Source organism: Odontesthes bonariensis, chromosome 8, assembly GCF_027942865.1.
Source record: "Odontesthes bonariensis isolate fOdoBon6 chromosome 8, fOdoBon6.hap1, whole genome shotgun sequence".
Taxonomy (NCBI): Eukaryota; Metazoa; Chordata; class Actinopteri; order Atheriniformes; family Atherinopsidae; genus Odontesthes; species Odontesthes bonariensis.
In genome coordinates this window covers 35,999,118-36,015,463 of record NC_134513.1, presented here as the reverse complement: position 1 = coordinate 36,015,463, position 16,346 = coordinate 35,999,118, and the positions used below count along the sequence as shown (strand labels likewise).

Genomic DNA, 16,346 nt, shown 5'->3' with positions numbered 1-16,346 from the left:
CCGACAGGCTCGTCCCGACCGACCTCACAACACATAAAACCTTTTTAGATTTCACAAGGTCTGAGGTGGACTTCTCTTAGGTTCAGTGACATGTGAAGGTAGAAGTTCTGGGTGTGCAGGTCCTTTAGGTGGGTCTTCTGTTCCTTCCCCTTTCTTCTGGAGGACTTTGAGTGTTTCTACTCATTCTTTAGGTGGGCCGAGGGGTCAGTGTAAAGGTGCAGAGTGGGGTGTGGGGAAGTTTAACCTCTTTTAGTTGGCGATTCATGTCACTCTAGGTTGGTGGTTCCCAAACTGGGGGGCGCGCAGGTGGAATGCATGAATCGATAAATGACACTGCCAGCATAACATGAACACGTTTTTGATGGGGCTACCACGTAAACGCAAAGCAGAGGATGAAGCGTTGCACAAATGTGCTTCCAAAGCAGTTTCCTTCCATGGCAAAGAAAAGCAGGTGTGATGACACGCATCTTTCCTTTGGCTTCACCTGCACAGCGGTGGGGAATGAGACCGCAGTGTGTCGTCCGTCTTAAAGAGCTAGCTTGTGACAGCTTGAAGCCCAACAAGCTAAGACGCCACTCTGAGACGAAACATCCAGAGCACAAAGTTGAGCCAATTGAGTTTTCGTAAACTGTCGTGCTCGACAGTCATTTTTTACTAAAGCTGCATCCGTGCCGGCAGATGCTCAACTCGCCTTGTATGAAGTTGCCCACCGAGTGACGCAGTGTGAAAAGCTGCCCACAGCGCGGAGGAATTCATACTTCCCTGCAGAGATGGGGACTCGAGTCACTGTGACTTGGACTCGAGTCGACTCGAGTCTCTGTTTTGATGACTTGTGACTTGACTTGACAAAAAATGAAAGACTTGAGACTCGACTCGGACTTGGAAGTTAAAGACTCGGCACTTGACTTGACTTGAGACAAGATGACTTGAATTATGAGTGTTATTCAGTTCATGTTTTCAGTTTGAATATAAAATTAATAAATTAATTTAAAAAACAATATGGATTACCCGGTAGGAGCGCAGGCTGAGAATGGCGTCATGATTGGATCGCTACCCTGTCAATCAGTCATGCCCTCTCGTACCTTATGTGTTTATTGGAGAGACCCGCCCTCTCATATCAGAAACGCATCAACATGTCAGCGGGAGGGGGGCCGAGAGTCATCGTCTTCAGCTTTCATTATTTCAACATTGACAGCAAAAGACGGAAGTGTACAATGCGGCTCCATGCCGAAAATGTCCAGCACCGCAGCACGCTGTACACGCCTCGCCTCATCCCAGATGTGTAATGTGTTCACAGCTCAAGTCTCGAGAACCTGCTTTCTCAAAAAAAAATCCAGGAGTTCATTAGACACCTTGAATTTTTCCCAAGAGCTGCTGTCCCGTGCCGAGCAGCTGCAGAGTTTACCGGCCAGCTCCCAGAACGCCTTGAAGTCCGCCGCGTCCATGTTTGGTCAGATGAAAACACTCAGCTTGGTTCGGCATGAAGACGTGGCGTGAATGTGCAAGGATCTGGCCCCGTGCATGGGGAAACCTGGGAACTAAATACTGTGGAGGGTGATTGAGCGCAGCTGATGGGGAAAACACAGGTGAGGGAAGTGAAGCTGATGGCAGGGCAGGAGAAAGACTACTAAAAACAAGAAACTAAAAACAAGACCTGAAGCTAAAACTTAACAAAACTAAGACATGAAAAACTGAAACATGGTAAAACTAAGAACTTAAACAGAAACTAAAAACATGGCAAAAACCCACAGAAATGACATTTTTCTAAGAACAATAAGCTAAAAATCTGTTTTTTGTTGTGTGTTTAGAGCTCTGGTGTCTCGAGATGATACAGATCAAACATACAGATGTTTCTGATGCTCTATACAGTAGTATGTTTTTTCTTTCAGATGATTTTTATGTTTGCCTTTTTTCTTGTTAGGCAACTAAAATACTAAACTAGTGGCAGAAGTGACCCTGTTTAGATTGAAAGCCATCAATAAATAATTTTATGAAGTAATTTCTGTTTTGTTACTTACTTGAGACTTGAAAGCTGAGCTGTGGACTTCAACTATGGCTTCAACTATGCTTGATGACTCCGCAGCCGAAAGGCGGGTTGTTATTATCATTTTCTTCTGTACCAAAGGGGGGCCCAGCAAAAAAAGTTTGTGAACCAGTGCCCTCGGTGGTTCTGGGTCTCTTATAGAAGGCTCTAGAAGTGACAGTGAAGCCTTGTTGGGATCCAGTGGATTTGGATCAGAGCTGAGAAACTAAATCTTGATGGAGGGATTTCTGCTGCAGGTCAGATCTGCTGTTTCTTACTTTCTGGAAGCTTCTGCTGCTCAGTTTGCCAGCAGCTCGTGTTGATGGGCTCACCTCTGTGTGAGGAAGACATCCTTCGTGCCAAATACGACTGGACGAAGGCCAAAGGTCGTCTCCTCGCTGCAAGCAGCAGCTCTGGTTGGCTGCCAGCCTGAACACACTGGTGTAGTGTGAACAGCTTCAGGTCAAACTGTTTGAATTATGACTTTTATTAGCTGAGTTCAGGCTGTCGGCGCCGCTGATGATGGCGTGGTCACAGCTTTGGTGTTTACTGTCTGTAATTACACAGAAGTGACACCGCGAGGACGCCATTATGATCAGTAATGAAGAATTAAAAGTCCATATGAAGCTGGTTCTCCTCCAAAATGATCTTTCCATCATGGAGAGGATTTTACTTTTCTTCACATCATCATTGTTTTTTTGTTTTTTAAATGTTTCACTTTGAATTTCCTCTGAAAGAAGGATAAAGTTGGGTGTAAATTTCCTCTGAAAGAAGGATAAAGTTGGGTGTAAATTTCCTCTGAAAGAAGGATAAAGTTGGGTGTAAATTTCCTCTGAAAGAAGGATAAAGTTGGGTTTGAATGTCCTCTGAAAGAAGGATAAAGTTGGGTTTGAATTTCCTCTGAAAGAAGGATAAAGTTGGGTTTGAATTTCCTCTGAAAGAAGGATAAAGTTGGGTTTGAATGTCCTCTGAAAGAAGGATAAAGTTGGGTGTAAATTTCCTCTGAAAGAAAGATAAATTCTGTGATGACGTCCAGTTTCTGAGACTGAAATAAAATAGCTGAATGAGTCATAGAAATGGTTAAAGAGGAACTTTCCTGTAGCTCCAGAGATGGAAACTGAAGTTTTTAACAGCCTGATTGTTTCCTGTTTAAGGTCGTGTTAGAAAACAGTGAAACGTTTCATTAGAAGAAATCCCACAATAAGGAAGAATATATTTGCGGCTTTTTTTTGTTGGTTTGTGTTTTAGATGGAAAAGTAATAAATATGACATCATTTACGTGTGAGGAAATGAATAAATCCCATCTGGTTGTTTTCTCTGAGGACCAGAGCCGTTATAAGTATTTCTGCTGTGACCCATGAATAGATTGGATTAAAACAGCTGTCCCCTGTATCAGCCGTTAAATCAAACCCGTACAGTGTCTTTATTGGCGGATTCACCATCTCAACACGGTGACCTTCGCCTGCTAACTCGGGTGTTTCCACAACTGAATTGCAGTGTGAGCGGATCAAAGCTAACCGGGTTAGTCCTCCCTGTTCAGATAATGAAACGAGGCCACAGAACCACTTCACCACAGCACGCTGTGTTGGGATGAAACCTGTGTGTTACTACAGTAGCCCAGAGGGGACAAACGGAGCGCGGTCTCCCAGTTTAGCTGCCTCAGTTTCCTTGGATAGGACGAACGAGGGGCTGTTTTGGATGATCCGACACTCCTGGTTCGGATTAATGGATCCTGAACAGACTTCTGCAGAACCTGGTGACATGCCGGTAAGTTGATCCGTTTATTTGAAAAGGTTGCATCGAGGAATCCTTTAGATTTTTTCAAAGAGGACGTTCTGGTAGTTCTGTGAGGTATAAAGACGTCCAACTTCTCCGTAGAGGTCCAGTAGTTGAGTTTAGAATTAAGAAGGTTCTGAAAGATTTTTGTGGTCACTGAGGTTGTAAAGAACCTTCAGGTGGTTCTGTTGGTGCTTCTGCGTGTGTTTTAGAAAAGTCGTTTAGTGCTGTTTGGGGTTCTGAAACACCTGTGGGGGATTTTGGGGGAAACCATTTTGACCAAGTTCTCAAAGTTCAGCCTTCAAATGGACCAAAAAGTTCATTCTAAAACCTCTAAAATCCCAAATTTAATGAAGGAAAGAAGCCTTTAAGGATGTATGTTCTTATCCATCTTTAAGTTTTAACAACATCACATAAAAACATGTTAATAACTTGTTTTAATAATGACGTGAGAAAAACTTAAATAAAATCCAAAATGGTCTTAATGAGTCTGAGGTTGGCTGAGAGAAGGTGGAGGCTCCAACAGGACGCCGTGTCGACCTCCACTCATCTCTTGGGAGGACTGAAGCTGCCATAATTAATGATGAAAACACAAATATATAAATACGTTTATATGATAAATTCTGCTAAAATTAAATTTAAAACTAATTTTTGCTAAGTTATTGAATATATAATGAAAAATAATCCATTTAATTGAAATTCCATTCATTTCAGCTTGTGTTATTGTTGCTATTTATTTACTTTGACACTAAATTTTTTATTTTATTTATTTTAATTTTCTGTCTTTATTTATTTCAGTATTCATTTCTTTACTTTCCTTTACATATTAATCTATTTATTATTTATTTATCTTAATCTGATTTCACCACTAGGGGTGGGTATTGGCAAAGAAGTCACGATTCGATTTGAATCACGATTCACATGCCACGATGCGATTATATCACGATACTTGAATTATTGCGATGCATCGCGATATTTTCACTGAACATACTTAAAAAAAATACAGCCATTACCAGTGGCTGACATACTGTGTATGGTCTGGATAGTGTCTTCAATTGATACATAACTCAAAGCAAATCAATTCATAACTGTATTTATTGAAACAACTTTTGGAGGTATTGCCATTAAAACAAATATTACAGGACACAAATATTACTATTACTGGACACACTCATCACAAAAAGTGCATAGGATTTATAAAACTTAAAATAACAAAATAGGGATGATCAGTACAGACAAAGTGCATAGGCTTTATACAACTATAAAAAATATATACATATATTGCAAACATCCCTTGCAGCGAAATGCTTGTGTACTATCATTAAAGGCATTAAAAAAAAAAAAAAAAAAAAATATTTTTTTTTAATAAATAATTGATACTTGGCGTCCAGAATCGATGCAGTAGATCGCGAAAATTAGAATCGTGATGCATCGTCATGACGATTATTTTGCACACCCCTATTCACCACATTTATTTCTTTATTCATAGATGTATTTAGTCTCATTTCTCCTTGCATTATGACCTATATATTTCCATTTCCCAGTCTCTGCTTAACAGTCGTGTATGCGTTTCTGCTTAATTACGCAAATTAGGGGGCGGGGCTTCGGACCGTGGGCTCAGTAATATAAATAAAACGATGTTTTAAATGTGTGTTTTCATCACATACTGATGCTCACAGTTCAAAGCTTGTAACTGATTAAAGATGCAGAAAATCAGGATTATCGTTTAAATTCACATGATTGTAAATTTGATGTTGTTGTGTTTTTTGACAGATTTTGTGCTTAAAAGGGAGAAACGGATCAAATAATAAACAGTGAAGTGTTTGTCTGAGCATTTCTATCTCACCTCGGTTCATAAAAACTTCCCTTCGTGCCTGAGAAATGATGGCTTTGAGTCGCCCTTATTCTTGACCTGGCGTCTCCGTTTTGTGTCTGCAGGCTGCTTTAAGGATGACCGCATCGTGTTCTGGACCTGGATGTTCTCCACGTACTTCATGGAGAAGTGGGCGCCTCGACAGGACGACATGCTCTTCTACGTCCGCAGGAAGCTCGCCTATGTCAACAGCGCAGACAACAGCGAGGGCAAAAAGGTGAGAAAATGTACCATTTACAGAACCAAAATATCACATCTCAGAATGAGATGAATCACAGACGTGACTGGATCGTTCGACCAGCTGGATTCACTGCTCAGACGCTGTCTTTAAGTTACTTTAATGGTGATTGTGTCAGATGAGGCTGTGGTTCTAAAATCAGGATTTTATTAGAGCAGAGCGACAGTCTGGAAATGAGCTTCCTCTCTCCGGTCTTCCTCTCATCGATCTCTCCGATCTTCCTCTCTTCGATCTCTCCGATCTTCCTCTCTTCGATCTCTCCGAGTTTCGTCTCTTCGATCTCTCCGATCTTCCTTTCATCGGTCTTCCGAAAAAGAAAAAAGTTTCACTGCAATCTTTTGGTTTTCTTAGCTAGGAAATTGTTTTTGAATTGGCTCTATATGAACGAATTGGATTATTTTATGAATAATTAAGATTACAATGAATTGAACTTTATTATCTAAGTGCCTTGAGATGATATTTGTTGTATTTGGCGCTATATAAATAAAAATGAATTGAATTTCTCTCCGGTCTTCCTCCTTTTGCAGCAGGATTTCACCCTAATGATTGGACAATAGATGACCATCGGGCGGTGTCATTTGTCACATTCATTTGGATTCATAAAGAAAAAGTGTGAGGATCAGACGTGCACATCTTATACGTGTAGATGTTTCTTTCTATGAAGAGACGTTTCAAAAGTTTCTCAGATTTGGTTAATTTTGGATGAAAACTTCAATGAGATTTAAGTGAGATATCATTTTAAATAAACCTCGTGTTAAACATGTGAACTCGTCTCTCCTGCTTTTTGCTCCACAGTAACATCAGCTGTGACTCAGACGGCCGACTTAAATTATTTAGTCTGACAGGAAACAGACAACAACGGCCAATATTCTGACGTCCCATCCTGCGGCAGACTGACAGTGTGTGATCTGTATGATCTGATCTGAGGGCAGATCGGATCATACAGGCCGAACGTAATAACGCAGAATGAGACATTCGGCACCAGCAGCCACAGTTAAAACGTGATCATTTCTGCAGGTGCTGAAGCCGAGAGAAGGCAGAAATATGAGCAGTAAATTCAGCAGGAAGAAAATCATGAGATGAATAAAACGGGCAAGAGAAAGAGAATCCCTAAAGTTCTGAATAAAAAAACAGCAGCTTGAGTTTTAGAATAAGAGAAAAAAGAGGAGGAGATAGCAGATTTACAGCAGATGTGATTCAACCTAAAAGAAGAAAAAGCATCATGAAGACAGGAGAGACTGTCGCTTTAACAAGTTAGTTCTGATAAAAATCAGTGCGAGTCGTCTGAAGTTTCTGTTAAACACAAATAAAGAGCTTCTCCTGATCCGTTTCACATAACGAGGGCTCTGTGGAGACATGGAGCTGGAGTGTCTTTGTAATTACATTTCATGAACGCAGACTCTCAGTCTGCCTTTTGTATTTTGTCCCACATCCCCCTCCATCCCTGGTTGCCTTGGTTACTTCATCACTGTCCAGGTTTCCACCTTCATCTCTGCCTTATCACCACGCAGGGAGACAGCTGACTGCTTTCAGAGTGAACTAGCACCATCTTTTCACTTTCATGGATTTCACCATTCTGGCAAAATGAATCAAACATAAAGAGACTCTGAACTAGTTTTTAGGACCTTACTTAAACTGGACATAAAATAAAGAACAAACAAAAGCCCTGACTCACTACACGACCAGACTAACTAAATATTTTTGTATAAATAACTCCCCTAAACCCAATATATGTAAACATGGCAGTTTGTAGAGAGGAAAGCTGAACCCTGGTCCAGCCTCCAGAAGCAAACATGGTGCCAAAGACTTTAAATGACACAAAGCACTTAACTATTCAAAAGGGGAACTGAGCTTTAAAGGTCAGCAGGTGACTAACCGTAGCTACAGATGCACCAACTGCAACTTTCAGCAGATTCCTGATTGTTCATGAATAATTTTTCCATTTTCTCCATGACTGCATCTGGCTGCTGGACCTCGACTCTGTCAGTCTGTCATCAGACCAAAGGATCAGGCAATGAAAACGGTAAAGCAACATGAACCTTTCAGTCGTTGCCAACCAATCAAAGTGGAGTTTAATCATTTCAACTTTAATGGCAAGTTTTTCATCCCAAACAGAAATGTCTGTTTTTATTCTTTTACCATGTTTCCAGCTAAACGCCCTGTTTTCCCCTTAAAGGAGTTACTTTAAGTGTAAAAGCTTCCAAACTTGAAACATTGAACATTAGTTAGCAAAGTGTCTGCACCAGGTGGCTAATTTCTGATTTCTAAAAACATCTAAAAGTTCTTTAAAATGACCAGTGGAGTGCTGTCAGTCAACTTAATGTATGCATTTTCTTCAGAAACAGAAGCTCGGGAGGCAGTTCCCTCCTAAAAAGCCCACAGAGCTCTGATTGGTTAGCTCGAGTGGCCTGATGAGACTCCACCCATCTTTTCCAAATCCAAGAAGGCATTTCATTGGACAATGAGTTAGCACACGCCCCTCAGTGCAGGATGAGTCATCGATGTTTTCCAGAGATTAAATCTACATAAGAAAGCTACAAAACTACTGACGGACACGAGTTTACTGGTCGGTTTCTGTTCAAAACGTATCATTTGAAAACATTTACAGTTTGATTTCTTTAAAATGATGAATTGAAAGATCGGGTTCGGCTTTTTGTCCCAATATATATGAGGTTCGGCCCACAGAGACACAACTCTTTGATGTGGTGTTTCTGTTTCACGTCCATAAAGCAGGAGGGAAACTGAACTCGGTCCAAGGTCATGTTTACTGTGGCGTTGGTTTGAGGAAGGAAGGAAACCCTGACAGAAGGGGCTTGAACTGGCAGTGGACCCGTTGTGTGGTTCTGATTCTGGCTGCGCTGCATTTCAGGTGGAGGTGGAGGTCTACAGGAGGGACTCCAAGAAGCTGCCGGGCCTCGGAGACCCCGACATCGACTGGGAGGAGAGCGTCTACCTGAACCTGATCCTGCAGAAGGTAAAGACCAGCAGCCACAGCGGAACTGATCACAATCATGTCATCAGTAGCTTTCTGACCCTCTTGGGTGAGAGTTGTTCAGGACTGAAGAACTTACTTCTGGCTGGGATGTTTTAGAAAAAGTTGTTTTTATACTACATATATATTTAAATAAAATCTCATTTCATACAGTCAGCTCTTTTAAACTCCATGATGACATCACCACAGCAGCGTTGGACACGGTGGAGCACGCTGTCCTGACAGAATTATGAATTCTCCCAGTTAATATCAGATTGTAATGTTGGTTTTAAAGCCATAAACGGCTTTGCTCCATCTCATCCCTCAGAAGGTCTCAAGGCTGATTTATGCTTCAGACGCAAAGCCTCTGACGCAGAGCCTCTGCGAGCGTCAAAATCTTGACCACTCCCCCACGCAGAGGCTCTGCGCGCGTTCTCGTGCACCTCAGAAAAATCCTGACTACGCAACAGACGCACGCAGACCACCAACGGAAGTGCGCAGACAAAAGCGGCTGTGATTGGTCCTCGGTGTGCCTTTCCGGTTGTCTGTGTGGCTTCCTCCTTTGCATTTTCGCCAACTCCAATAAAAGAAGCTGTTCTTCTTCGATGTCGAGCAACTCCAGATCCATATCTTGCATACACTTTTTTTTTTTTTTTTTTTAAATAAACACTTCCGCCGGCGCCGCCGAAGTTCTCGTCACTGCCCACCGAAATTCTCGCGAGGGGAAACTGCTGTGCGTCCCGAGAAATTCCAGACCGAGGTTGCAGAACCATAACATGAAAAGTGGTTCGCGACCAGAGCAAATCAACACGTCAAGACGATAGACGCAGAACTATAATCTGCCCTTTACTCTTGGTAAACACCAGGTCAGCGCACCTCAGAAGTACTGATGCTCACTGTGACCCCTGCTGTCTTCCAGCTGGACTACGTGGTGACGTGCGCCGTCTGCACGCGCTCAGACGCAGGAGACATCCACATCCACAAGAAGAAGTGTCAGGTAGGAAGCCTCAGCTGTCGGCAGCAGCTCGGGCACGCCGTCTGCATTTCACCCACCTCGTTTTCTCCGTCCTCCTCTCGCAGGAAGTGTTTGCATCTCCCAGCAAACACGCCATGGACAGCAAAGGAGAGGAGTCCAAGATGAGCTACCCCAACATCTTCTTCATGATTGATAACTTCGAGGAGGTAATGAACATCTTCTGCAGCGTCAGGTCTGTCCCTGACCGACGGAAACGCTGAATCTGAGCCCCCCAGCACACTCTGAGGGTCCTGTTTCCAGGCTGGTTTGATTAATGACGATAAAACAGTCGGATTAGAAGCAGATCGATCAGGGCTCTATGCACACAGTGTGAGATAAATGGATCTGCAGAGTAGGTGGCATACATCCAGAACAAATGTCCAGGTCAAGCTTCTGTAATGTGAGCCCGTGTGTGCAGGTGTTCAAAGATATGACGGTGGGCGAGGGCGAGATGGTCTGCGTGGAGCTGGTGGCGAGCGACAAGAGCAAGACCTTCCAGGGAGTGATCTTCCAGGGCTCCATCCGCTACGAGGCGCTCAAGAAAGTGTACGACAATCGGGTGAGACGGACACGAAGCCGACAGCAGAGCCTGTCGGCAGGTCAACATCATGAGAAGTTTGAGGGAAACAAAAATTCATGAGGTCACAGACCGTAGGTCAGATGGTGTTAAAGGGAGCCTGGACAATAAAATATGTTGTTAAGTAGAGAATATAACAGTTGTGTGTAAAATGTGGCGGCTCCGTTTACATAAAGCAGCATGTTCGTCTGCTCCCGTGTTAATAAGAGGATTCAAAATATCCCTTTAAGGTAAACGTAGGTTAAAGGTGCGATTAAGGACCAGTTAACTATGGACAATAATGCGATTAATCACCTGTTAAAGGTGGGGTAGGGGATCTTTTTCTGGAACATTTTTTTACATATTGCTTGAAATACTCTTCACACCCCCATTGCAACCAATTAATTAAAAGTTTTGACACAAATATGAAAAGTTTTAGTGGCCTCTAGAACGTACAATCTAGGAAAAACAGTATCCAATCATACTGAACGGACCGTTCATAATGATTGGATTCTGATGCCGTCTATCAAACTGCAATCTGCTCTTCCCTCCCCCTCCTTCCCCCTGTGCGCGTACCCTGCTCCGTGAACGAATTACGCGTCCAGACGCTTGGCAGGAAGCTAAACTAGAGCCAGCTTGGCTAGCACCTAGCATTATTAAACGTATAGTTAGCATGTACTAAATACGGCAACGATCGATGCTTGCCGTCACAACAGTGCTCATGCGCGTTCATGTACTCTAGAGGCGTGGCTACGGGGGGAAAGTGAAGAAAAGGGTTGGGACTTTTTACCTGTGTATTTTCAAAATGCAGCTTCGCTGGACTCAAAATCCAGGATCTCCTACCCTACCTTTAACTATGGACAAAGGTGCGATTAATCACCAGTTAACTATGGAAAATAATGCAATTAATCAACAGTTAACTATGGACATTCATGCGATTAATCAACAGTTAACAATGGACAATGTTGCGTTTAATCACCAGTTAACTGGAAAATAATAAGATTAATCACCAGTTAACTATGGACAATAATGCGATTAATCACCAGTTAACTATGGACAATAATGCGATTAATCACCTGTTAACTATGGACAATAATGCGATTAATCGCCAGTTAACTATGGACAATAATGCGATTAATCGCCAGTTAACTATGGACAATAATGCGATTAATCACCAGCTAACTATGGACATTCATGCGATTAATAACCAGTTAACTGGAAAATAATGCAATTAATCACCAGTTAACTATGGACAATAATGCGATTAATCACCAGTTAACTATGGACAATAATGCGATTAATCACCTGTTAACTATGGACAATAATGCGATTAATCGCCAGTTAACTATGGACAATAATGCGATTAATCGCCAGTTAACTATGGACAATAATGCGATTAATCGCCAGTTAATTATGGACAATGTTGCGTTTAATCGCCAGTTAACTATGGACAATAATGCGATTAATCGCCAGTTAATTATGGACAATGTTGCGTTTAATCACCAGCTAACTATGGACAATAATGCGATTCATCACCAGTTAACTATGGACAATAATGCGATTCATCACCAGTTAACTATGGACAAAGGTGCGATTAATCAACAGTTAACTATGGACAATAATGCGATTAATCAACAGTTAACTATGGACAATAATGCGATTCATCACCAGTTAACTATGGACAAAGGTGCGATTAATCAACAGTTAATTATGGACAATGTTGAGTTTAATCACCAGCCAACTATGGACAATAATGCGATTCGTCACCAGTTAACTATGGACAAAGGTGCGATTAATCAACAGTTAATTATGGACAATGTTGAGTTTAATCACCAGCTAACTATGGACATTCATGCGATTCATCACCAGTTAACTATGGACAAAGGTGCGATTAATCAACAGTTAATTATGGACAATGTTGAGTTTAATCACCAGCCAACTATGGACAATAATGCGATTCGTCACCAGTTAACTATGGACAAAGGTGCGATTAATCAACAGTTAATTATGGACAATGTTGAGTTTAATCACCAGCTAACTATGGACATTCATGCGATTCATCACCAGTTAACTATGGAAAAAGGTGCGATTAATCACCAGTTAATTATGGACAATGTTGCGTTTAATCACCAGCTAACTATGGACAATAATGCGATTAATCACCAGTTAACTATGGACAATAATGCGATTAATCAACAGTTAACTATGGACATTCATGCGATTCATCACCAGTTAACTATAGACATTAACGCGATTAATCAACAGTTAACTATGGACAATGTTGCGTTTAATCACCAGCTAACTATGCACAATAATGCGATTAATCACCAGTTAACTATGGACAATAATGCGATTAATCAACAGTTAACTATGGACAATGTTGCGTTTAATCACCAGCTAACTATGGACATTCATGCGATTAATCACCTGTTAACTATGGACAAAGGTGCGATTAATCAACAGTTAACTATGGACAAAGGTGCGATTAAACATTTGAATGCATCATCTGGGCCTGTTTGTGACTGTGTGACCTCACTGTTAATGTTCAGTGTTAGAGTTTTAGCTTTTACTGAAATGTGTGTGCATGCTGCAGGTGAGCGTTGCTGCTAAGATGGCCCAGCGAATGTCCTTCGGCTTCTACAAGTACAACAACATGGAGTTTGTGAGGATGAAGGGGCCGCAGGGCAAAGGTCACGCTGAGATGGCCGTGAGCCGGGTGCCGACGGGCGACACCTCCCCCTGCGGCACCGAGGAGGACCAGGTGTCCCCGGTGCACGAGAGGGTGAGGAAACACATCAGCCCCTAATGCTGTTCAGCCTGAGAGCCCAATCAATAATCAATGAATCCAGACTGAAGCGAGAACAGTCTGATTTATCCTGAACTATGTTTAATAAAGCTGAGTAACTGGATTAAGATTTAACGTCCCCTGATGTCTGAGTGTATATGAATATAATAATTCAGTAAGTTCGCTCAGTGGAACATATCCTGAACTCAGGGTATGTGCGCTCAGTGGAACATATCCTGAACTCAGGGTATGTGCGCTCAGTGGAACATATCCTGAACTCAGGGTATGTGCGCTCAGTGGAACATATCCTGAACTCAGGGTATGTGCGCTCAGTGGAACATATCCCAGACGCTGGAGGCTTTTCCCTGCAGGTGACGTCCTTCAGCACGCCTCCGACCCCGGAGAGGAACCGGCCCTCCTTCTTCTCTCCGTCTCTCAGAAGGAAAGTGCCCAGAAACCGGATCGCAGAGATGAAGAAGTCTCACTCTGCCAACGACAGCGAGGAGTTCTTCAGGGAGGAGGAAGACGAAGGTGAAGACGGGTCGCACCGGTTCCTCTGGTTCTGTCCGGTTCTGACCTGCTGTGAACGTCTGTTTCCTCTCTGTCCTCAGACCTCCACGGCACCACCAACCTTCGCTCGCGCTCTCTGTCGGGAACCGGACGCTCTCTGGTGGGCTCGTGGCTCAAACTGAACCGGGCCGAAGATTACTTCCTGCTTTACTCCCACCTGACCTACGTCACGCTGCCGCTGCACCGCATCACCACAGGTCAGAGGTCACCGCACGCACACGTGTTGTGTGTATGACTGTTACCTGCCGACCAGAACCTTCCCTGTGTGTGTGTGTTACCTTCTGACCCGACTCTGTTTGTGTGGCAGACATCCTGGAGGTGAGGCAGAAGCCCATCCTGATGACATAGCGGCGCCGGATTCCCTCAGAGCACCACTTCCAAGTGCCTCCTGCATCAGGCCACTGAGACAACAGCGGCGCCCCCCGGTGTCCGGACGGAGACCTGCAACCAAACACCTGCTTCACCCGGAGTCGCTCGGCAGGCGCCCGAGACGCTCCGCTGACCAACCAGCTATTCAAGAAGTGCCTCCTCTTGTCCAGTTTCCTGCCGTGTTGGAGGTCATGGCCGTGTGAACGGGCCGGTGGCGTCAGGATCACATGACCTCAGTGTGAAAAGGCATTGGCTGAACTCTGAAGGAGAGGGGAGTGAAGAATGCGTGTTTTCCTGTAAATACCCTGCTGCTTTACTCACTGAGACGCCTTGACAGAAGGTGGAGCTTTTAATGGCCACCGTCTGTTTGTGGGCTTCTTCTCCTGTCGGATGGAAGGGGCGTGGCTTCCGTTTCATCCCGCAGAACTGACGGCGGCGGGTCGGATCCACCTCACTCTCACCAGGGAAACTCACCGTTTGTCACGACTGACAGTCGATGAAAGGTCGACACGTTCATTAGATTAAAGTTTCACGTTTGGGTTTTTCCGTCTTTACACGTGAATTTTAAAAAATAATTCTTTAATATTCTGAATTATCTCAAACTGACCAGTCAGAAAATGTCTCATTAGAATTTATTTGGAAAAACTTTTACATTTTTATAAACTTCCATCGGAGATTATTAATTATTATTAATTCATTATTAATATATAATAAAGTATCTGAATGAGGGAGAAATAATGAAAACTTGACTTTTTTAAGTCCAAATAGTGAAAATGGAGATTTAAAGGTGTAAAAATCGAATAAAGAAGTGGAATCTTTAGTTAAATTTGAACGGTTTCATGTTTCAGTTTCACATCATGTGGACTTTTGTACAAAATAAAACCAGTTCAGACTTCAGGACTTTGGCCTGAACATGATGAAACGCTGCAGTCGACTCGGACCTTTTTCTCACCTGAAAAACTTTACAAACTGTTTTTGCAAAGCTGCTGAAGAGGAAGCAGCCGACCGGAGTGTTTTGTCCCTCTTTGTGCTCCTGAAGCCTTAAATCTGAGCAACTTTCTTCTCTTTTCACTTGGTGTTTAAACAGAAACCAACCGGCTGAAGCTTCCAGGTTCAGACTGAAAACAGAAACACCAGAAAACTCTTTAGCTTTGGGATAAAAGTTCTTTTAACGGTTCAACCAAATCAAAGAATTCAACACTTTGATTTCCTTTTGTTCCCGTTTCTTGTCGCAGTTTTTAGACTGAGAATGATGAAGGTCGTCAGGAGACAAAATGTGCTAAAATTTGATGTTAAAGTTCCTTTTTCTTTGTTCTTTCCACATGAAAATAAATAAGTTTATAAAGTGATCAGTTAAAGATGATCAATGGAAAGCATCTCTGGTGTGTGCTGTTTTCAGGCTGATTAGAAACTGACCGCTCAGCTGTTATTGATCACGCCTGATCAGTGAACGGGAACAGACGAGCCAGTCGCCTCCTCAGTGTTATTGATGACGTAGTTGATAGATCCTCCAGCTGAATGTATCCATGCTGATCAATATGAAAGCCGTTTGGGTGAGACGCCAGTTTGCACTGTAACACTTTTCGATGTTCGTACATCACAGCTTTTGTACACGGTTCCTGTGCATGTTGACGCTCCTTCTGTTGCTCACTTCCCAAACTCCTGTACAGTTTCCTCCTTTATTTATTGAAATAAACATTAGCAGAAAAACTCCCTTCCTGCCTGTTTCCTGGTTGACCATCTGTCCTCTAGCGCCGCCTGCTGGGCAGACGTGCTAACGGCCGTCAGACAGACTGTGGATGATGAGGTGAAGGTGGAGCGAAAGGCTGAATCAGGTAAAGCTGCAACGATGATCCTTCCCTGGCTTCGCACAGTGAGTCTCCGCCCACAGATTCTGAAGGGATGCAGATCTGAAGCCAGCTTTAACAAACGTCAACCAGATGGGTTTCCATGAGGACAATATGATGGGAGTTCTGCTGACATTTCAACAGAAATGAACAAACGAACAGGAAACCAAATAAAGGGACAAAAACAAGATGGCTGGTCCCTATCAGGGGTCCCGGAGGCTTCAGATGAGCTCCACTGAGGGTCTTTGAGTCACTTTAGGAGAACTCATTTAATATGAAAGATGAAACGTGATGAAGATTGGTCTTTGATGGCTCCTCATTGC

General features: G+C 42.9%; 1 protein-coding gene across 1 annotated transcript in view; it reads left to right on the top strand.

The window, feature by feature from the left end:
* kiaa0930 overlaps nt 1–15,886 on the top strand; it is a 28,469-nt gene extending 12,583 nt beyond the window's left edge. Inside the window, exons 2-10 of the mRNA XM_075472322.1 lie at nt 5,738–5,889; nt 8,780–8,884; nt 9,801–9,878; nt 9,962–10,063; nt 10,315–10,455; nt 13,046–13,234; nt 13,609–13,768; nt 13,849–14,004; nt 14,115–15,886. Of these exons, the coding sequence (XP_075328437.1) occupies nt 5,738–5,889; nt 8,780–8,884; nt 9,801–9,878; nt 9,962–10,063; nt 10,315–10,455; nt 13,046–13,234; nt 13,609–13,768; nt 13,849–14,004; nt 14,115–14,155 (1,124 nt within the window). The 3' untranslated portion in view covers nt 14,156–15,886. The remainder of the gene's footprint in view (nt 1–5,737; nt 5,890–8,779; nt 8,885–9,800; nt 9,879–9,961; nt 10,064–10,314; nt 10,456–13,045; nt 13,235–13,608; nt 13,769–13,848; nt 14,005–14,114) is intronic.
* The last annotated feature ends 460 nt before the right edge of the window (nt 15,887–16,346 follow it).